Genomic DNA, 24,561 nt, shown 5'->3' on the forward strand with positions numbered 1-24,561 from the left:
GCTCAAATTTGATGTAAAAAGTAAGAAAATAAAATAACACGTAATTTATTTTTTGGTTTTGATTCGACTTTCTGAAGTCCCATACAAACCTTCGGATAATCGAGTCTGGACTGTAGTTTACAATTGATTTTACAGGTTTTTTTTTGCTATGACAAATTTCATTTTTTATTTTCAGTCCATAATTTTTGAAAATCGGAAGAGCAATTCTCTATGAAATAGGCTGACTTCGACCTTTTTTATTCATTGTATTTTTTATTTGGCACAAACTTTGTTGGGGCCTTCCCTATGACCAAAGATGCTATTTTGAGTCATTGGTTCACCCATTAAAGTTTCCATACAATTTTGGCAGTTGTCCATACAAAATTTTTTTTAATGATTTTATCATTTACTTTTTTTCAAACAAAAACTCAATTATCTAAAATATACATTTTTTTTATTTTTCAAGATTTTTTATATGTTTTACTTCCGTTCTACGCATAATTGTCCCATGTCATTTTTGGTCGATTCTGACTTTTTGTCATTTTTAAGTTTATTTTTACGTATATTTTTAGAAAAACCCATAAAATCTGGTACTTTGTTCGGAAACTCATTAAAAACAACACCAAGTCTGTTTGTTCCATTGTTGTACTTCTACGCATAATTGTCCCACCAAGTATTTTCTTTCGCGAAATGCTAACTGGGACGATTAGAAACTTATAGGGTGAATAGGGACCCACGGGACAATTATGCGTAGAAACACAAAAAACGGTCGAAAAATTTCAATCGCGTTTTTCTCAGTTGCACTTTTTTGAACATGGGACAATTATGCGTAGAACGGCAGTTTAGGGGAACAAAACCCGCAACTTTTCTAAAGTAATGACTTTTAGAAAAAATAGTGATTTTCTGGAAAAAATCGAAATTTCATACATAAAATTATTTTGATATCATTGTTTAATGTAAAATTTATTTTCACATTTTTATCGAATAGCCAAATCAATCAAAAAATTCCTTGAAAGGTTGCAGAGATTCGAATATTTACGTACTATTTTTGTATGGACAGCTGTCAAAATTGTATGGAGACTCTCATGGGATAACCAATGACTATAAATAGTACCATTTGTCATAGAGAAGGCCCCAATAAAGTTTGAGCCAAATAATTTAAAATACAGAGGAAATCTATTTCCGCTTTTCTACTGCTATTGCTTATTTTGAAAAAAAATCATCTTCCAGTCAAAGTTATCCCGTTTTATTAAATGTTCAAAACAGAAAAACATGTTTTTTTATTGCTATTTAATTGAACCCTATTATTCGATTTTTTTCTTGGAAACTATTGAATCGGTTTTAAGAGCGAGTTTTTCACCAATGTGTAACAGGTCATATCGAGGTGCTCCGATTTGGATGAAACTTTCAGCGTTTGTTTGTCTATACATGAGATGAACTCATGCCAAATATGAGCCCTCTACGACAAAGGGACGTGGGGCAAAACGGGCATTGAAGTTTGATGTCCAAAAAACATGAAAAATCATTAAATTGCTTTCATTTGCATAAAACTTGATCGATTAAAACTCTCTTAGATGCATTCGGAAGATCTTTTGAAGCACTTCAAAATGTGCCATTGCAATTGTTAAAAATTGATTTTTTAAACCTTATTATCTTTTTCCAACAGCCTTCAACACCCATACTCCCACAGATCAAAAGATAGGTAATTTCATGCAATATAACCCTTTGGTATAAACCGTTTGGCCAATTGCAGTTTTTCTCAAAGTTTTTTTTATTTTTCTATGACAAACATTCTACAACGTTAGTTTTTGCCCTGCAGGCCAAGAAGATGGCACTTTTTGGTCTCAATTTTGTCATATTCGGAATCCTTGGAAAATTTTACGTAACTTAGATGTATTGAAGTTGTAATTTTGATTTAAAAAATGATTAAATAAAACATTTTTGAAAAAAAAAGATCTTATTTACCCTATGATTAATACGTCAAATTCTGTAACAAGTAGGCGAAAACCTGTTTTACCCCTAATCCAACAAATTGTTAAATAGTAGTTTATTCAACAAGTTGCGAAAAGAGGATTTTTTCAGCACGAGTCGTACATTTATCCAACGAGGTTCACCGAGTTGGATAAATACGACGAGTGATGAAAAAATCAAGTTTTGCAACGAGTTCCATACAACGTTTTTTGCAATTCCGAAAACACCCTTTGAACAGAATTATAGGATAAATGTCCATGCATTGAGTCAATGAATCGTTTAATTCAAAAAATGTTGAAAAGTATAACTTTTCGAAACAAGTGCTGAAAAGTTCAACTTTTCAGCATCTAGTTCAGTGCTGAAAAGTAGAACTTTTCAGCATTTGTTTTGAAAAGGGTTACTATTCGATTCTGTTATTTTTGGTACAGATATAAGTAGGCTATTTCGTCGTTCAAGAATGACAGGAAAAGTAAGTAGTTTCACGACGGAATTGCAAAAAAAAATATTTTAATTCATTCTTAATGGAAATTTTTCCAATCAAATTGTACAAGTTGTATTTTTCGTTTCAAGTTTTAATCACCTAATTAAAAGAATTACCAAAACATCCAACAACTTAGCAGCACCAAAATTAACCTACTTCAGCTCCCTTCCACGAGCAGCAATTAATTAGTCAACACACCCAGCTCTGTGACAATGCTCAAATTAACGCCCATTTTCCGAGCCGATCCTGCGCGCAAAACATTTCTGTACAATGCAATGCACACGAGTGTCGAAAATGTGTTTTACCTTTTTTTGCTGTTTTTTATGTGAAGAAGCCAAAGTCACCAACCATCGTCAGCTGACTACAACACTAGGCATTGCAAAATACGCGAGAGACTTTCTCCCGCCTTCAGTGACGGCTCCGTTGTTGATGGCTTAAGTCATACATGGTGACGGCGCAACCACCACCCCTCCTTCCCCTTAAGCCTGTTGGATCCTTTGCTCGGCGCAGTTTACAACCCTGTTAACTTTATTTAAATATCGTGCACTAATGGCAGACTACAGTGTGTGTTTTTTGCTTGTCGTTGTTTAGGGTGGACCTTTGAGCACTTTTATAAAGTTAATTCTCAAAAAAATCAAAAGAGTATCTCTTGAAATTTTGTTTTTTTGATTTTGATTGAGTTTCCCCTCAGATGTTGTGACGGCTGCAAAACAACTGTTGCGCCTGGGACGGTTTCGTTTCGGGTTTGTTTCTTTTTTTCCGCGGATTTCCACCCAGCAGCAGCAGGTAGTGACTGTTACTAAAGACTTGGTACACATGCATAACCGTCACCTGTAATCACCACTCGGGGCGGTTATTTTGCGGCAGCTTGCAGTGGAGAAAATCTTCAACGCCGGGGTGGATCAATACCCGTTCAAAATCGGTTTGATAAACACGTGGTGGCAGGTGGGAGTTTCAGCTCCAGGGTGTATCATTAGTTGCATTGTGTTTACGAACCTTGGCGAGCTTTTCACCGAGAACTCTTGCCGGAACCACGAAAAATCACCGCGTGGACTAAATGTGCTCACTCGGAAAGTGTCTGTGACTAAGAGTAGAAAACTGACTATTAATGCGCAATCAGAGGTGGTTTGAGTGATGACTGCCATATAATTTGAAAGTGTCACAAATTGAGGAGATTTGGTTGTCCACACGTTTTTTTTGTGTACTTCTAATATACAAAATTGATTTCTAAACTAATTAATTAAAAATGCTAAAGAAAATGTTATAATTCAGACAAAACCCTCAGAAAGACTTCAATCACTTCCCACCCCTGCAAGCGACGAACCCCCTTATTTTGATCCAAGCAAAATATACAATTGAGAAAATGCGTTGCTTTCGTTTCAATCGTGTTACAATCGGCTTTGCTGGTGGCATTCAAAGTGAGAAATACACAATATAAATCAGTCCTTTCTCCGGCAGGAGATTCCGGTCGGGCGTCAAATCGAAACACAATGGCACACCCAAACAGTCCGCAAGAGGGAAATGCAAACAAATTGTTTTACAAACAAACAAAACGTCCATTGCACCAATTACCCACCGCATCGACAACCACCCGTAGTACTTGGATTTTCTGTTGGGTTTCCTCCTCACTTGGAACGAGTTTTCCATATGGAAGCGAGTGATGGTGTACCATATAAATACTTCCTTCTTAGCGACGAATGGTGCGGCCGGTTCGGTGCAGCTTTAGTTCCGACTTGCAGCGCACGGGGGAACTCAATCCGTTAGCGGATGGTGTTTTGATTGCGGGAAAATGTTGCCAGTTTAAGGCAAAAAAATAAAAAAAATAAAAAATTTAAAAAAAGCAAGCCATAGTCTAACATTTGCATACATAAAGTGTTTTGAAATGCATTTTACACTAGTTCAGTTGTTTTGCAAACAATTTATCAAAGTTTTCAAAAAATGTAGATTAGATGAAAACTAAAATTTTTACGAAAAACAAACTTTTTGCGATACTAAACATCGACAATTTTAACAAATCCAAAAGATTTTTTAATCAGCCCTAACATGTTTGAAATGATTCTAAACGCAGGGGAATGCATTTTAAATTGATACCACGCTGATTGCACTTAAAATTCCATTTAAATCATTGAGTTTTTTAAAAACTAAATTTTTGTTGTGTGATTTTTGGGGTCAATTTTGAAAGACTTTGAATAACATTTGTACAATCCTATCATATCATGTTAAATTCTCAAAGCATTCACTAAGAAAATAATTTTTTATGATTAAGTCAGTTTCAAAGTATAAAAAAGCAAAGCTTTTTTAGAAAATACTAAATTTTTTGACAAGGTATCGTATTTTTAAAATACCGTGTTTTTTCCTTGCCAGAGGTTTTGTTTTTAAATATACATTTATCCATGTCATTTAACCTAAATTTAAAGAAAAATCAGTCAAACTGCTTAAACTTTATTTAAGGTAACTTCTGTACATTTATAGCCAACAATCCATGTTTTATTTAAATCATGTATTCAGATGAGATATGATCATAATTAAAATAAAATGTTTCTTATTAAATTTATGTAAAAACGTTACTGTCGTCAGGGGTGACATTGGGTGGGGGGTGAGATTGAGTCATGCAAAAGTGCTGAAATATGTATGACCCAATCTCACCCCTGATGACGGTAAAAAATTGATCTTAAGCATATATATTTAGAATAAAGACAATCAATTTATTCATAAAGGTTGTTAACGGTAAAATAATCGAGGTTTGATAACAATAACGATGGAACGAAATAAAATTGCATTTTGTTTTTTTTTTTTTTTTTTTTTGTAGAATACTAAATTTTTTACAAATACCGTTTGTTTTCGTATTCATGATTTACAATATGGGGGAAAATTTTAAATGGATTTTTATATAATTAGAGCTTCGTCCGAAAAACAAATAAAAAAATTAAAAAAATATCATTATTTTCAAAAATATTTTTTTTTATGAAAAATTCAGTAGTCCGAAAACATTGTGATATTAAAAAACCGTAACTTAGCGAAAATACATGCAAAAATTCGCTTGGTTCGATACCCACATTGCATATTATGAAAATTTGAGTATTTTCGAATAAAATAAAATAATTTGTGAAAATTTTAGTATTTTCCACAAACACCGGAATAAATGTTGAATGTATTCCAAATTTCGCATCGTTTGATTAGCTTTATGGAAATTATGAAAATTTGAGTATTTTCGCTAAAAATATGGTATTTTATAAAAAAATAAAAAGGTAAAAATTCATAAAAAAAATCGATTGGTATCCGATTAGTGCGCTGGCCACGGGGACGCGCTGTCTTGTTTTTGCATGCTCATTTTCATTTCTTTTGTGTCGCTGTTTGTGTGCTTGGGTGCGCGGTTATTATAATTGAATAATGGCATCATTAGTGCGCTGACCACGGGGACGCGCTGTCTTGTTTTTGCATGCTCATTTTCATTTCTTTTGTGTCGCTGTTTGTGTGCTTGGGTGCGCGGTTATTATAAATAGGTGAAGGGATTTTATTAAATGATCATTATATTGCATTATTATATTCAATTGATTATATAATCACACTATATTTTACACTGAACACATTATACAAAACACATATGAAACTGTAAACTGGAGCGTTTGGTACGGTATGTCCACGCATCCTTCCTCCCCTGTAGATTCTGTGAAATGTGATCCGTTCTCAGAATCCTCTCTGCGGTAAACACAACGTAGTAGGGCTGGCCGCTTTAATTTTTGCATTACATTTTCGGGTGTTCTCGGATGTACTGCAATTATTAATAATGACAAGAAAAGTGCTTGTGGCGTAATCTAATCACAAGACTTTCCAGCATGCTTTCATCGGACTGGCTGCGTTTGTGTTAGATTAGATTAGATTAGATTAGATTAGATAAAAAAAATCGATTGGTATCCATATTTTAAATTTTCAAAATTCATGCATTTTCGCAAAAAAAAATATATTTTTTGAAAATTTTAGTATTTTACCACCAAAAACTAGAAGTGAAAATGCGAATTCCAGAGATAAACATGTTATATTTTTCCGATTAACTTTTTAGGCAAGCAAAACAATTTAAATGGACCGTAGTTCAAGTGTAAACAAAGATTGTTTGCTGCTCACGTCAGTTGATGTTTACATTAAGAACAAGCAGTATAGACTTTTTTTTCGAAACTCCGACTTTAGCAAAACTATATTGTTTTGCTAGAATTCATTTTACTGAAATTAAAAATATTTTTCAAAAATCAAAAGTTGTCTTAATGTTTATTCAGTTTAAACACTTTGAACAACCCAACTAAAGAATTTTAAAATTTGAACTTTGGGTAGTTTTTGCAAAGTAGTTCTGAACTCTTGAGCAATTCTCTACGAAATTGCCAAATTTCAGGCATTTTCATTATTTGATATGGCACAAATAAGCCATTTTGTGTCATTGATTCAACTATACAAGGCTCCATACAATTTTGGTTGATTTTGGAGTTTGAAAATCTGTATCTGGCAAAGTTTGAATTTTAATTTATGATCCATAGAAATATTCGGTCCAAAATCATGACTTAAAAAAAATTTAAAAAAAAAATAAATTTTACTCAATTACTTAAGAAAACAACTTTACAGAAATTTTCAAAAAGTTCATTGTTTTTATAGTGAAGCATAAATAGAACGATTATATGAAAAATGTGTTCATGAGTGTCCATTTCGTAAAACGTGTCTTTCAAAAAGTTAAAAAATGTTCTATAATTTTGTCTAAGAAACATTGAAGATTGGACCTCTGATTGTTTTTTATGTTTTTATGTTTTTATGTTTTTATGTTTTTATATTTTTATGTTTTTATGTTTTTATGTTTTTATGTTTTTATGTTTTTATGTTTTTATGTTTTTATGTTTTTATGTTTTTATGTTTTTATGTTTTTATGTTTTTATGTTTTTATGTTTTTATGTTTTTATGTTTTTATGTTTTTATGTTTTTATGTTTTTATGTTTTTATGTTTTTATGTTTTTATGTTTTTATGTTTTTATGTTTTTATGTTTTTATGTTTTTATGTTTTTATGTTTTTATGTTTTTATGTTTTTATGTTTTTATGTTTTTATGTTTTTATGTTTTTATGTTTTTATGTTTTTATGTTTTTATGTTTTTATGTTTTTATGTTTTTATGTTTTATGTTTTTATGTTTTTATGTTTTTATGTTTTTATGTTTTTATGTTTTTATGTTTTTATGTTTTTATGTTTTTATGTTTTTATGTTTTTATGTTTTTATGTTTTTATGTTTTTATGTTTTTATGTTTTTATGTTTTTATGTTTTTATGTTTTTATGTTTTTATGTTTTTATGTTTTTATGTTTTTATGTTTTTATGTTTTTATGTTTTTATGTTTTTATGTTTTTATGTTTTAATGTTTTATGTTTTATGTTTTATGTTTTTATGTTTTATGTTTTATGTTTTATGTTTTATGTTTTATGTTTTTATGTTTTATGTTTTATGTTTTATGTTTTATGTTTTATGTTTTATGTTTTATGTTTTATGTTTTATGTTTTATGTTTTATGTTTTATGTTTTATGTTTTATGTTTTATGTTTTATGTTTTATGTTTTATGTTTTATGTTTTATGTTTTATGTTTTATGTTTTATGTTTTATGTTTTGTGTTTTGTGTTTTATGTTTTATGTTTTATGTTTTATGTTTTATGTTTTATGTTTTATGTTTTATGTTTTATGTTTTATGTTTTATGTTTTATGTTTTATGTTTTATGTTTTATGTTTTATGTTTTATGTTTTATGTTTTATGTTTTATGTTTTATGTTTTATGTTTTGTGTTTTATGTTTTATGTTTTATGTTTTATGTTTTATGTTTTATGTTTTATGTTTTATGTTTTATGTTTTATGTTTTATGTTTTATGTTTTATGTTTTATGTTTTATGTTTTATGTTTTATGTTTTGTGTTTTATGTTTTATGTTTTATGTTTTATGTTTTATGTTTTATGTTTTATGTTTTATGTTTTATGTTTTATGTTTTATGTTTTATGTTTTATGTTTTATGTTTTATGTTTTATGTTTTATGTTTTATGTTTTATGTTTTATGTTTTATGTTTTATGTTTTATGTTTTATGTTTTATGTTTTATGTTTTATGTTTTATGTTTTATGTTTTATGTTTTATGTTTTATGTTTTATGTTTTATGTTTTATGTTTTATGTTTTATGTTTTATTTTTTATGTTTTATGTTTTATGTTTTATGTTTTATGTTTTATGTTTTATGTTTTATGTTTTATGTTTTATGTTTTATGTTTTATGTTTTATGTTTTATGTTTTATGTTTTATGTTTTATGTTTTATGTTTTATGTTTTATGTTTTATGTTTTATGTTTTATGTTTTATGTTTTATGTTTTATGTTTTATGAGAATTTGATTTGTTATGATTTTTTTGTGCAGAGTAAAAACAAGATTTTTTAAGATTTTAAGTAATATAATCATCATATTATTTAAAACCTTTTTTTTGCATTTATTTGAGGTTTTTATTAATTAAAAAATGGATTTTCAATGATAATTTGGAATTATTGAAAAAAAAATGCAGGGGCCCCACACGGAATTCGAAATATTTCAAAGCGATTGAATCTAGAAATTTCCCAAAACGATAAAAAAATACAAAAACCTGGAAAAAAATATCGAAAAATCAAATAAAAAATTAACTTCCTTGTTGGCAACCTTGCCAGAGAAGTAACTCACCGCCAAACCATCTTCACCCCAACCAGCTGTTCAAAGCAATGCAAAAAACAACAAATTTTCCCCCATAACGGCCCCAGCCCGTTACCATGCAGGCTCACTTTGCGCATTGCACTCTCTTTCTCCGCGTGCAATAATACACCCGATGCCGTTGTGAGTCCAAGACCTGCTCCACCTCCTCCTCGTCGTCGTAAACCACAACAACAGACCCACCCAGAGACCCTTGGGGCGCATCGCGCTTCAGTTCACCGTCAACCGCCAGCGTGGTCAGGCCACACTGCTTCGGGGGGTCTCAAGTCGTCGTGCTCGCTTCGGTTCAAGTTGTGCTCAGGGTGGGGGAGTTTCGGAAGAAAGTGCCCTTGGCGTGCGCGCAAGTTAGTGACACAGGTGAAACACAAAGAACCGGAACCTACTCTGAACCTCAGGGTGAAGCTCAGCCAACCTGAAAGCGGTGTGGTGCGGTGGCGTTGACGTTACGGCATGAAGTTACGGAGGCCGTGATCTCTGTGTGGGGACCTTCAGCAGAAGCAGTCGTCGTATTGAAAGTGAAATTAGCCGTTGCAAAGGGGGTTCGTCGTCTAGTGGCGTTGTGGTCTCCGGTGTGGGAAGATAGAAGAGAAAAGATTCTCAGGTCTCCAACCCGTTCGAGGGGGTATTAGCCGGGTTCATTGGCATCCCCGGGATCACTGTTGGAAGGCGATTTGGAGGAACTTACGCTGTAATCACCTCCTGGTTAATGGATTTCTTTGCAGTTGTCCACATAAAAGTGAGGGTGCTTAAGTGATCTTGTCGGAGTAATCTTTTGCAAACCAACTGAAGAAAGTGAATCAAGTGAGGTTCTCCGGTGCAAAAATATGACCTGAAACGAGTCACGCCATCATTTTGGGAACGGAGAAACAGTGCAAGTGAAGAAACAGGTTCCCGAAAAAAGCTCTTTGCATAACGATTTCATAACTCCGCACAACGATGGTTTGGAAGCAGCAGCGGAGGAGGGCGGCGCTGATCTCCCAGCAGATAGCTGGGAGTAAACGTAAAGTGTTTGGAAGTGGTTTCGTCTTGGTGGCTGCAGTGATTTTGGTGCACAGTTTGGAAGGTGTTGGAGTGGAGGCACAGCAGAGGACACACTCGGCGCAGCAGGAACAGGATATCCTGATACTGGATGCGCTCGGGAAGCGGCAGTCGTTCAGCGGGAACAACGTGGATTATGGGCCGAACTCGATCATGGATCTGTTGGGGAGAAGTATGCTTAAATTACGAATTGCGGAGGGTGATTGTATTTAAATGTTCACTGGAAATTATGGGTTTATCAAGTTATATTCGATTTTGGTAATTTGGAAACCTAGAGTTTACGGTTTGCGTTTTTTCAAGACGAGAAATGTTTGATCATGTCTTCCACCATCAATCTTGATGGCCACTTGGTTTATGCATGAACACAAAACGATATTTTTCAGAGTGTAACAAAATGAGTTTTTGGCGGGCATTCAGGGGTTTGTTCTGGTGAGCGAACTAAGCCCAAATTGCAAATATTACCTTGATTTGCATAGAACTCGGTGCAAAATTTGATTTTTTCAGCACTCGTCGACTCGTGCTGGAAAAAAAATAATTTTTGCACACCCAAAACTGGATAGCGCTCGTCCGAGAGAATAATGGCCTCGAGTCGAGAGAACAGTGATACCATTCATGGACGCAGAAGTTCATTTGAAAACAAAAAACCAAAAGTCTCGACTACGGGCATCGAACCAGAGACCTTTCACAAGCTAACCCACGTTACTACCTCGGCCACAACAGCTTGGTGACTAAGGAGTGGTCAGATGTCGATGTGTGACACTGGTTGGAAATTTAATGTTTCAATTAACGAATGAACACATTTGTTATGATGGTGTGAGTCGGTAGCATTATTCTTTCGATTTTGGCAATAAATTTCAAGAGAACGATTCTCTCGACGTTAAATTTTGAGTGCACCTTATTACATAACTACTATTTCAAAACATTGCATTATTATAATTTGACAGGATTGAAAAAGTACTCTTTGCTTTAAAATTTACCAAGCAATTCTCTAACTTGGAACTACGATTATTTTTGTGTATTTTTGATTCTACTTATGTGTACTTTTTCTTAAGCCAAAAAAAAACATTAAGAATCAATAGTTCATCCATACGAATCTCAATACAATTTTGGTTGCTTTCCATACAAATAAGGTTTTGAAATATATATGAAACTGTATCCTGAAAACTAGAGGTGGGCAAAACCACTCTTTTTTGAGAGCCGCTCATTTTCTTTCGCTCATTAAAAAAAGCCGCACTTTTGAACGGCTCTTTCGCTCTTTTTCAAAATTTGGATGAAAAGGTATTTTTATAAGAATCGTGTGATTTTATAAGTTATTTCACATTGTACTTTCATAAATTAATTGTTAAAAAATAATAAAAATGAAAACGAGAAGATGGTGATCTCAATTTCAAGAGTTTTACTCGAACCTAAACATTCTAGTAATAGAATGGCATCGAAACTTAAATCTTAAATTGCTATCAATTTTTAAATTGCATATATTTCTGCAAGAATTGAACTAATGCTGATATTTTATTTGGAGAAAATTTGTGAACTCTTTTCTACATTCTGATTAAATCGCTAAAAATTTATCGGACAAAAGGAGTTATTTTTGTTTCCAAAATCTCTAAACAATTCAATAGATTTTTGATAATATTTTACAAATGATGCAATTTGAAATGCTTAAATTCCTACTCTGGTAAAACTTTAATGCACAATAAGTCGTACAATATTTTTTTCATTTTGTTTAGAAAATCATTTACTTTTGGGATTATTTTTTATAAACATTGAAATATTTGAAATTGAAATTTAATACTACAATTTTTCGGAAATCTAATAATTTTTATTCATAACAAAAGTCATGCCACCTTGAAACGGATCTTTCTAAAGACCGGAGTTTAAAAAAGAACCGCAGTGTTTTTTTTTTGTGAGCCACGGTTCGTTCGCTCTTATCAGTGAACCGGCTCTTTGAGCGGCTCGTTCTTTTTTTGCTCAACTCTTCTGAAAACGACTGGCCAATTTTTCGTCTTTGGCAATGATGTAAGTAAACCTGAGAATTTCTCAGAAAAAAAAACATTCGTAAAATTATCAACCCTTATTTAAATCCGATTCTTCACACATCAAAATTACTTCAGACATCACAAATTGGATAAATTATTGCTGAGTTACAGTTTCTGAAAGAAAAGTAACCGAAACATTTAAGTTGTCTCTTCATCGCTCAGCAATACGCGTCCGACTACAATTTTACAAAACTGAAACTTTTGTAAGTTTTTATATGGAGATATTATAAATAAATTTAAAAAAAATCAATTTGTAAAAGATCGGAAAGCGGGAAAATTACTTAGAAAAATAAAAATTGTTTGGAACTTTTTATTCATAAATGTCCTAAGTAACTAAACCCAGATCATTACATTCGTTCTCAATATACAGATTTGTGTATATTCAAAAGCATTTTTGCATGGAAAGCTGTCAACATGAAACAATGTTTTTTTTTGTCGTAGAAACACATCTACTGTTCACCCAGATAAAAAAAAATAAAAATCAAATATCCAATGACCAAGCTCATTCTTGGAAGAATTGCTCAGTTTGGGATTTCCAGCAAATCAAACAAAACATTTTCAATGGGTTGACGAGTCGAAGTGTTAACAAACAGTCTGTCCTGTTGACGACTAGCAGGATACACTTTTTTCTCATTGGCATTGGCATTGGCCTATTGATTTGCTTGACATAAACTGTTCTCCTTGGACAAACAAGTCCATTGAAAATTGCGACCAAACATCTTTGTGGAAACAGTTAACTGGTCGCACCTCTAATCCAACTCTCTTATACGGAACTTTCAAATTACTCGACAATTTCCAGAAACATTATTTTAAATAATTTATGGACTTAAAAAGCATTTTAAGTCGTTTGAAAGTACTGAGGGCTATAAAAAATGTATTTCAAGTTTTTGGCATCCTTCCAAATCTTCAAAGAATTCAAGGGTCCCAAAAAATTATTGCCATTTTTGACCCGTTGGTTAGGTAATCTAGAGACCTTTTCAACGAGCTCACAACATTGAAGATCTGGCAACCCTGTCTCAAGTTATGACCACTTAAGTGATATTTATGTACTTTTTTGAAGCCGGATCTCACTTAAATGTATGTAAACTATGTCCGGATCCATCATCCGACCCATCGTTGGTTAGGTAATTGAAAGAACTTTCCAACGAGTCCACAACATTGAAAATTTGGCAACCCTGTCTGGAGTTACGACCGCTTAAGTTATATCTGTGTACCGTAAACTGGGGTGACTTTGATAGGTTTTTCAAATGCTCGTCAAATGAATATCTAAATATTTTTGAGAATTTTGTGTATGTAAGCATCAAGGCTAGCTAGCTTATTATCGAACATGTATGCAAAAATGTGACTGTTACATTGGATGTATCAAAATTAGTGGCCTAATCAAATTTCTATCAATGTCACCCCGGGCTATCAAAATCACCCCAGTTTGCGGTACTTATTTTTCTGGATCTAAAAAATAGCTGAAATATGTGTTCAAACCACTCATATTACCCATTGTTGGTAAAAAGTGAGGAAGGCATCAACCACATAAGTGGATTAAGTTAGTTTTTAATCAAGTAAAAGCATTAATTTCTTTTGCAAATCTGGAATTTTTGATCCACTGATGTGAAAAAACCTTAACAAATTTAAATAATATTTTCATAAATTCATTGATATTTTGCAAATTTGTGACAAAAGCTTAACTTTTGAAATGTAAACAACATTTTTACCTTTTGCTTAAAAAAATGAAAACAGAGCCTAAATTTCAAAATAAGGATTTTAGTTCATTATAAAAGAGCGTCTAGACCTGCAAATCCCGAAAGTCCTGTAAATTACTACTGCTGGTAAAAAACTGCAAAAGAGTCTAAAATAGGATTCAATCCACTACAAAAGGAAAATTCAACATAATTGATACTTATTTTTTTTTAAGTTCATTACAAGCTCTGATGTAATTTTTTACTACGTTAAATTATCTGATAACATTAAATTTAATCTATTAACCAGTGTTGCAAAAGAGTGATAGAAAAGCTATCAATAGATTATCTCTGCACCAAAAATATCCGAGAGTATAGCGGCCGTCACTATAGCTTGTGAGATCTCTTCTTGTGTCTCGTGATTCCCAGCGATGTCATTCTCCCTCTATCACTCCTTCCCTTTTCCTCGACTATGCGCTCTCACCGCTGAGTCTCTCAATCTCTCCGAAAATTGCAATGAGAGAACGCGAGATGGCGGTTAGGAGCCGACCACGCATGACGCCCCTTCAAACTGCGTTTGCAAAATTGGTTTTGTGGCAGCTTTTGTGGTTAAACGCTGTTGCGGTAGGATGATCGTGGAAGCGAGAATGAGAGAGAAAAGGAAAATGTCACTCGCGAGTGGGTAAACACGAAAACGTGTTCGGCTATGTTCGGCGCTGAGAGTTTTAATGAAGAGAGAAGAGCAGTTGTATTTGGGGCATGAATATTCAGGCGAGATAATTGTAGTTGCTGAGAGCTGATATTTTGATATTTTAACAACCCTGCTATTAACATTAGTTGCTAAAAATTCATTAAAGTACTATCCCCCATATATCAGTTATTTCGAAGGTTATTTTTTTACTTCTTATGCTCAATATGTTCTTCTTTGTACCAGTTAACTCTTACCCCGATTGAATTAGTTAGTTGTTGAAGGTATCTCATATCTCAGCTTAGGATAATTAATGCACTGATGGCTTTGTCAAAACAACCCAAATGAAATAAAAGTTTTAATAAAATCTAAATAATTTAACACTGAATTTTTAAACGTAGCATATAATCAATTGACTTTTGAAATGACATCTACTATATTTAATTTGAAGACAAATTATTTTATCAAATTGTATTTTTTAAATGTTATCAACAAAAACAGTGCTCAATTTTACCAGGAAAGAATTCTAAAAACAAATCGATATCATAATCCTTGTACTGATGCAAAGTGTACACTATAACTATAACGTATATTCGTAACGTAATAAGTAGATTTATTTCAGTACTTACTTTTTACTTTTTTTGTATGATTTTTTTATTGTTACATAATTGTTACAACGATTTCGTGATACACACAAACTGTTCATCCATGTTCAGAGTAATAAAACCATCATAAACATGCAATGAACTTTCCGATGATCCGTACGAACATTCTGTTTACACTTTTCCCTTACAATCACGTAACTCGCAGCAACACATGTTTTGCAACTTCTTGCGCTCGCCAAATAAATTGCTAAGCGCGTAAATCACCATGCAAACAACCGAAAAGCTCCGAAAAAAGGAAAATAAAAACATTCAATGTAGGACCACACAGGCCCATCTGTTCCAGTCCATTTACTGGGTCACTGGGTCCCAACAAGTCCGTGGATGCACCACTAATTGGACACTTGTGTTACTCAACATGAATGCATAACTAGTTTGCGCGTTGTATGGTACCTACTTGGGAAATTTAAACTAATTTACCTTTTTCTTTTTATTTACTTCCAGTGATCCCCCAGACGTGTCGCCACAAAGGTCGCAAGTTCGAGTGTGGCCTCTCGATATCCTGCGTCCTGGGTGGGGGGAAACCGGTCGACCTCTGCTCCGGCGGCATGATCTGGTCCTGCTGCATCGACCGGGAACCTCAGGTGGAGCACGATCCGGAACAGGGTGCCGTCCACAACGCCAGTGAGTATGCGCGTAGGAGAATGTCGGGTGTGCCAAGTATCGCCTCGCAACCTCATCCAACTAGAGAGAGCTTAAAAATGTCTGCCCTTTAGGAAACCGAGACCAACATAATGAGCATACTTAACCCCATGAGACAGAGACAACAGACCAAAGTTCCCCAAACGACGACAACAATGCAACAATGGCTAATGTGCGTGGTTCATTGGGAAATTTCACTTTTTGGCTCCTACTTAAGTCACAATCAGCATCAACATCACCAGCAACACGAAATCACGTTACACGATTGATTGAGCATAATTTGAGCAAAAAAAAGGGAGAAAGGCAACTCAGCCGTCAAGAAGAATGAACTGAAATAACCACGAGAAAAACCACAAATCTGTCACAGGCTTCGAGTGCGTTTGGTTGAGATGGAAGTCTGTGTTTCGTTCAGGTTATTTTAAGTTGACTTGAGAGTTAATTGACCTGTGGGTTAGACCAATAGAAACTTGATTTTACTTTCGATTTCAATTTTATTTTGTACGAAAATTGCTAGGGGTTTCCCTTGGAATTTGATAACATTGGAACATTGGAACATTTTTTTTTTTTACTTTATCAAATAAGTCTCATTTTTTCAATTCAATTCAATTCGGTTTTATTAGTGAATATCTACATATCTCAGGCATCGTCCAAGCAACCCCCTTAAACAAAAAATGTCCACTTTTTTGCCATATAACCCCTGCAAAACCTTATTTCCTAACCTTCAAATATTAGAATTTAAGGCAGTGCCAACCGGCCTTTGGAAACTTTTACACATTATACCAAAACTACTTAACCTATTCCAACTTTTTTGGTTTGTCCATACTCGTAGGCCATTACTAGTACTAGCCTTATCACTTAAATTGCCGTTTTCACTATATATCCGAAGAAAACGTGATTTTTAAAGGGGTGTCAAAATTACCCCCACTGTCCATATTACCCCAAACTCCCCTATGTATAAAAATTGTGCATTTTATCCATTTTTATCATCAAAAATCGCAATTAATGATAGAATATGCTATGGGGGTAATTTGGACATGGCTTGTGGGGTAATTTGGACATACCTGAAAGTCTACCTGTCAGGCAACAAAAAAGTAACTTTCATGGTTGGATGAGTTTTTAAAGGGATTTAGATAAATTTAGAGGGATTTAATATGTCAAAAACAATCAAAAATGAATGTGAGCAATGAGAACTTTCACAAAACCCCTATTTTTTAATTTAGATAAATTTATTCCAATATTCGAATTGATGAAAATCTGATTACTGTGTACTCTAATGTTGATTGCTTTTAATTAATTTCTTTGACATTTCTAATTTCTATGCTGGTTTACAATAATATTTAAATTTGAAGGGCTACAGAATGTAAAATTAAAAAAAAAATATTTTCAGGCTGACAAATTCTATATAAAGATTGATTTATATTAACATAAACGATACCTTAATCACTAAAAACAAGTATAGTGTGCCTGATCCAGAATCAGTGTTTAAATCAAATCAGTTTCAATTTAATGATTGAATTATGTATACTACACTGAACTATTTGTTATCTTCCTATTGCATTATAGTTCTGTGTGTGTGTGTGTGTGTGTGCAACCAACCAAACGGGACCACGCGGTCGCTTCTTACAAATTGAGTTGTTTCCATGTATTTTTTAGATCTACATTCTATACATGCAAATAACTCGCATAGGCATTTGGAAGGTGTTAGCTCTGCCGAGCTTCGGCGACCCATTTCTACGCTGGCTAGCCGAGCGCGAGGTACTTCAGCTTTATCGACAAACCCCGCCCTGAAGAACGTTTGGACCAATCGGATTCAAACGTTATTTAGAACTTCCGAACCCTTGTCAAATGGACAAGGACTCAGCGCGTATATAGTTGATAGTAACAGTATTCCTAATTCCAGCTATAGCTCACCAAGTCGCGATGGCCTAGTGGTTAGCATTTTTGCTTACCAATCCAAAGGACGGGGGATCGAACCCCGACTCGAGCGACTTTGATTTTTCGTTCATGTTCAGAGTTTCAAGATTTATATTTCCTATACTTTCTCGTTGGGAGCAGATGGGAATCGGACCCAGGACCATTCGCTTACAAAGCAAACACCGTAACCAGTCAGCCACGGCCGCTCCCTCTTCCTATTGCATTATAGTTCTATCACAAAATCATTATTTAAACCTTTGATGAAATATTGTGAGCAGCACTTCAAAATATAAAGCAATTACAAAACCAGGTTGAAGGATAAAAAACATGCTCAAAAAATCAAATGTTAAACTTATTCTTCAACATGTGTCCAAATTACCCCACAAAAGGTGTTCATATTACCCCACAAGGTATGTCCAAATTACCCCACAAGGTATGTCCAAATTACCCCATAGGGGTGTTCATATTACCCCCACACAAAAATGTGGGGGTAATTTGGACACCTTTTAATTTTTGCGATAAAAATGGGATTTTCATCAACATTTATCGAAATGAATGACATTTTTCCATCAAATATGGTCTCTATTATCCTCTGGTGTCATCCACATTCCTTGAAAATATCCATACAGCCCGTAACAGAGCAATTTCCTTAGGGTGTCCAAATTACCCCACACTCCCCTAATCATGTTACAATTTGTTCATTCGCAGTACATAACAGAGCTTTGGAGTTCCTTTCAGCTGTGTGTTAAATCTCAATCCATTTTGGAAAGATTATTGGGTAATTCTTTACCAACTCACACGAAATCGGGAAAAGTTGCCCCGACCCCTCTTCGATTTGCGTGAAACTTTGTCCTAAGGGGTAACTTTTGTCCCTGATCACGAATCCGAGGTCCGTTTTTTGATATCTCGTGACGGAGGGGCGGTACGACCCCTTCCATTTTTGAACATGCGAAAAAAGAGGTGTTTTTCAACAATTTGCAGCCTGAAACGGTGATGAGATAGAAATTTGGTGTCAAAGGGACTTTTATGTAAAATTAGACGCCCGATTTGATGGCGTACTCAGAATTCCGATAAAACGTATTTTTCATCGAAAAAAAAATAAAAAAGGTTTAAAAATTCTCCCATTTTCCGTTACTCGACAGTAAACAATTTTGGAACATGTCATTTTATGGGAAATTTAATGTACTTTTCGAATCTACATTGTCCCAGAAGGGTCATTTTTTCATTTAGAACAAAATTTTTCATTTTAAAATTTCGTGTTTTTTCTAACTTTGCAGGGTTATTTTTAGAGTGTAACAATGTTCTACAAAGTTGTAGAGCAGACAATTACAAAAAAATTGATATATAGACATAAGGGGTTTGCTTGTAAACATCACGAGTTATCGCGATTTTACGAAAAAAAGTTTTGAAAAAGTTACTTTTTGCGTTTCTCTTTGTTTCGTCGTCCGTGTCTGTCGCGGGTGACCATGAATGGCCAGGATCGATGACGACCAACTTTTTCAAAACTTTTTTTCGTAAAATCGCGATAACTCGTGATGTTTACAAGCAAACCCCTTATGTCTATATATCAAAATTTTTATAATTGTCTGCTCTACAACTTTGTAGAACATTGTTACACTCTAAAAAATAACCCTGCAAAGTTAGAAAAAAACACGAAATTTTAAAATGAAAAATTTTGTTCTAAATGAAAAAATTACCCTTCTGGGTCAATGTAGATTCGAGAAGTACATTAAATTTCCCATTAAATGAAATGTTCCAAAAAATTTTACAGTCGAGTAACGGAAAATGGGATAATTTTTAAAACTTTTTTAGTGTTTTTTTCGATGAAAAATACGTTTTTTCGGAATTCTGAGTACGCCATCAAATCGGGTGTCTAATTTTACACATAAGTCCCTTTGACACCAAATTTCTATCTAATCACCGTTTCAGGCTGCAAATTATTGAAAAACACCTCTTTTTTCACATGTTCAAAAATGGAAGGGGTCGTACCGCCCCTCCGTCACGAGATATCAAAAAACGGACCTCGGATTCGTGATCAGGGACAAAAGTTACCCCTTAGGACAAAGTTTCACGCAAATCGAAGAGGGGTCGGGGCAACTGCTGTGTGAGTTGGCGGAGAATTACCCTATTGCTTTTCACCAAGAGATTACCAAGAGTAAGACAATATTTGGAAAAAAAACATATTGAAATTGCAAGGGAAAGGGGATAGAAATAGAAAAAGCTTAGTCCACACTTTACATAATTGTGTCACGGTCAACTGAAATCCGGCGTCCGAGTGCTCCAATTTTCGGTCATCACGCACTGCTGCCGTGGAAACCCGTCCAACTCTTCGTGACTTCATTTCAGAGAAAGATTCAAGTTACGCAACGGCGGCGTAAACCACTTTACTTAATTCGGAAGTGGGCCATTGTTTTCTTTTGCCATTTCTACCCTCGGCTTCAACCATCATCGAAAACAACATCTCAACAATTGCAACAAATACGGCCACACTCACTTTTATCAGTCGGCAAATCTGGGCTTCTTTTCCTTCTATTTCTTCATCTTTCACTACTTTTGAATGTCTGTATTTGTTTTGTGAGAAAAAAATGCTCCAAGTTTGAGACGCAACTCCAGTTTCCGCCTTTTTATTTTTCGATTTTCACCGCAGTCGGTAATAACGATAATAATCATGAAAATCATCATCATCAGCAAAGTTGGCAGAGCCATTTTCACACAATCATCAACCCAAAGTGAACAGGGCCACTCTCATTATCATTTCGAAAAATGTTACCTCATTTGTTTTAACTTACTTCTGGGTTCTTCCTCTCTTCTTCTTAGCCACGCCGTAATCGGCAGAAGAAAGGCAAATTTGCTGCAGGCGGAAAATTGCACGCAAAAAGTGGAAACATTTGCGATTTTTTCCTGCGCGCAGTTTGTCCTACTGACAAAATGAGACTTGATTACGGCGACGAACCTCTGGTTCGAAAAAATGTCATCCGCCATCATTACCGCCAAAATTTTGCTTTCGTTCACCGTGAAGCGCGGCCTAATGTGAATAATTTGACGAAAATCGCTGTGTTACCGCATTCAGGGGGAAATTTTCCATGAAGACATCAACTAAAATACTTTCCTTGAACGACCTCCGAGGAACTTCCGTTGACTGGTAGTTTAGCAGTTCAGGTTGCAACAGACGCGAAACGAACCGTGACCACGATGATGAGCAAAAAGATTTCTCACCTTAATGAGATGAGAATTTGATAATCATTATCACCAGTGGAGAAAATCATGCAACGTAATGCATTGGAGGGAGGAGAATGCATTTTCAAGATTGTACGATAATGGTAGAAGCTTCTTTTTATAGCTAGAATGAGCACTATAAGCATGATGGCGTGAGTGCAAGCTATTAGAAACATTTTTCTTTGCTCAAATAGAAAAAAAGAGCTAAAGTCGATGACCTCTTCAGTGGACTACAATACATGAAACAACTTAAGCATCTTGACTCGTAACAAATGGATCTAGTTTTAAAGCGGCTGAATGAAAAATATACAAAAAATTATACTTAGATTAACCTAGAAAAAACAGTCAACTCTCTGATGGTCGATTTTCTCGATCTCAATCTACTCAGCAATCAAATGATTTCTATCATTTTCAAGTTTGTTTTGAATTTTGATAATTGTTATTTTAATAAATGATGTTTTGATAATTTTCTAGATTGTTTTGATTTTTGACACTACAAACGGCGAAACATCGACTTTAACTGTTAGAATCCCATCAAAAGGGTGTAATTTGGATTTACAAAAAAGAGAGTCGACTTAACTGTATAAATCAACTGCACACCATTTTTTATTTGCGGTTGTATTTAAAGTGTATAATTTTGGCCTTCATTTTCATGATATTTGATTAAAACACTAATTTCTTGGACTAAATCTTGAAGCTATTTGGTTGATGTTTACCATTAAAGGAATGTGAGGGCTGAAAAAATAACTCTAATTTTCAAGTGGAACGTTTTAAGAGATACTTATTTGTTGAAATTATAAAAAATCTAAATTTCAAATCAAATTCATGGTTTCCAAGATAAACACTCAATAAAATTATGCATTTATTACTCTCAATTTGTATTCCCTAAAGAGTCCACAGCAACAAAGGAAGTTGTTGTATTCATATTCCAAAATTGTAAAACTTACGGACCCAATCCTGCAACGATCTATTTGTAAAAATATTTAAAGTTTGTCGAAAATTATTTGGTAGATAGTACTTTAGCTGATGGATCAACATTTATAACGATAATAAATGAAAATAATGAACACATAATAATTTTGCAAAGAACCATTTTAATTTTTACCATTGAGCTAACAACGCCTAAGATAGTGTAACTAGAATGAAAAGAATTGAATTGAATTGAAATGAGAAAATTCTTGAGTATTTTGAAGACACCAATTCTATCATGGAAACCATATTTTGAATAAAATTATACTATTTCTTTGAAAATAGGTTTTATATAACAACACTTTTTAAAATACTTACAGCAATGTATCACAAATTTATTTCAATTATATTCTTAATCTTATTCATCTGCAAATTTATCAGCAAAACTCAGTAGAGCAAAAGAAAATTAAGTACAAGATATCGAAAAAAGTGTAAGTAAGCAAGTGTTAGCTTGAAAAAAAATAGGTTTTGCATTTCGTTAAGCAGGCTTTTAAACAAAAATAATCTGGAAAAATTTGCTCAAAAACATATTGGGACCCTTATGAAATGTTAAGCTTGAATTTGATTTTTAAATATTTGTATTTGAAAGATTCAGTAATTTAAAAAATGTTCCATTTTCAGAAGTCCAATTGGGAAAGCTTAGAAAATTTCATTTTCTCAATTTCAATTCTTTGCAAAGCAAGGGTTTCCAGCAAGGTATCAGACTGGCAAGTAATTAAAAATTACTTTGATTTTAAGCTGGTAATTAGGTAATTCTTTAATTACTTAGTAATTCATGGTAATTAGGGTAATTAAAAGTAATTCATTGGTAATAAAAGTAATTTTTGAGTAATTACATTAATTGATTTTTTTTCAAATTGTACTTTTTCAACAAAACTATTTACTTTTTATATATAATCTATTATAACAGAATCCTATTATTTTCAAATAAGAGTGAAACACAAAGATTACAAAAACTGATTCTGTATGTAAAAGATTTTATTCACCATAGGCCATGATATATTACCCAGTGAAAAATGTTTTGTGAATCCGAATTCTATTAATTTTTATTAAGTTATTATAAAAATATGTTTTTTTTTGCAAGAACAACATTAGAATCGATAATTTTTTTTTCAAATCAAATTTTTAAAACCAAAATGTACTTAATTATCATTGAAATAAACAAAGTTTTCAAGTGATGGCCATTTAAAAATCAAATAAAAATAAAAACATGTTTTTTTATATATTTTTTTCATCATCTGCAATTGGCAGTCCTGTAATATCTCTCTATTAAGAGATAAGCTATTTTCCCGAAAAATTTCCAAATATTTCTGAGACAAATGTTTTAATGGTAAAAATCAAACTCAGTGAAATTTAAATCGACTAATATTCAGATGCAATTGAATCCAATGTTAATGCCACGTTCCAAATTATCTGTATTTTCAGCAACAGATTTTTTGAATTTGTTTCAGAAAAAAAATGCAAAGTAATGTCAAACCAATGTTTGAAAAACGTTTTGAAATTTAACGTTATTTTGATAAATTTCACAATTCTCAAGAAGAGCCGCTGCAAATATTTGTCAAAGTTTTTGTTTAGCTCAAATAATCAAGGGGCCTTTTTAACAACAAATTCTATATATTAATGGCATTCGACTTTGGAAGCTGAAAATATTATGGAAATTCATATATTGAAGTAAAACAGTACATTTTTCTTTGCTTTTATGACAAACATGACTTCAAAAAACGTAAGTCAACTTAAATAATCTTCATTTGCAATTTATTGATAAGGGTTCGGTTGATAGAAACGTGAACATAAAGGAAATTTCGAATCAGATAATGGACAGGTTAAATTGGCCATGAAACAATTATTATTGTTCATATTCAGAGTTTTTTTTAAAGGTTTCATATGTTTATAAGACCTATTAAAAAAACTCTAGATATCAATTGAGCTACTTTTTTTTTTACCGAAAAATTGTATAATTAAATGCGAATGTCAATTTTATGATAAAATAAAAAAATCCAAATTTCAAACCATTTAACTCGCTGTATCATGTAAACATCACTCAAAGTTTCAGCGCCCTCTAGTTGGGGGCATTTTTGACGTTTGATCGCCTATATCAATTTTCAATAAAAATTATACGTGAAAAAACAAAGTAAACAGAATTGAAAGAGCTATCGAATGATCTATTTATAAATAATTTAGTTTAGAACCGTAGAAATGAATACTTAAACATAAATTAAATGTTTTTTTTATCGTAGTGAAAAGTAATTAAGTAATTTGTGTAATTAATCTTTTTGGACCAGTAATTTGAGTAATTAATTGGCAGACTGGCAAGTAATAAACGCTTCTGGAAACCCTTGTTGCAAAGCATATCTACGCTAAAAATTTTACGATTTTCACAGTCCAAAAGTGGAACTGTAAAGAATATTCTTAGCCATCTGAACAAAAATAGAAATGGACAAGCATTGAAAAAACGAAGTTGACTTTATAGCTGTCGGCCACCATTGCTAGTACCAACCACTAGTGTCTTCCTTTTTATCTACAAGGACTTCGCCGCTCTGGGCTCCTAAGTGTAT

At 33.3% G+C, this 24,561-nt stretch overlaps 1 protein-coding gene across 5 annotated transcripts in view; it reads left to right on the plus strand.

Moving 5' to 3' along the window:
- Window positions 1–24,561, plus strand: part of LOC120422510 (serine proteinase stubble) — a 51,975-nt gene that overhangs the window by 15,005 nt on the left and 12,409 nt on the right. For 3 of the 5 annotated variants that reach the window (XM_039585965.2, XM_052708695.1, XM_052708696.1), the window contains exon 3: window positions 15,710–15,889. In XM_039585965.2, the coding sequence (XP_039441899.1) occupies window positions 15,710–15,889 (180 nt within the window). Of the gene's footprint in view, window positions 1–9,410; window positions 10,379–15,709; window positions 15,890–24,561 lie in introns of those variants that run through there. The other 2 variants (XM_052708694.1, XM_039585966.2) reach the window with 2 other exon arrangements.

This window comes from Culex pipiens, chromosome 2 (genome assembly GCF_016801865.2).
Source record: "Culex pipiens pallens isolate TS chromosome 2, TS_CPP_V2, whole genome shotgun sequence".
NCBI classification, from domain to species: domain Eukaryota; kingdom Metazoa; phylum Arthropoda; class Insecta; order Diptera; family Culicidae; genus Culex; species Culex pipiens.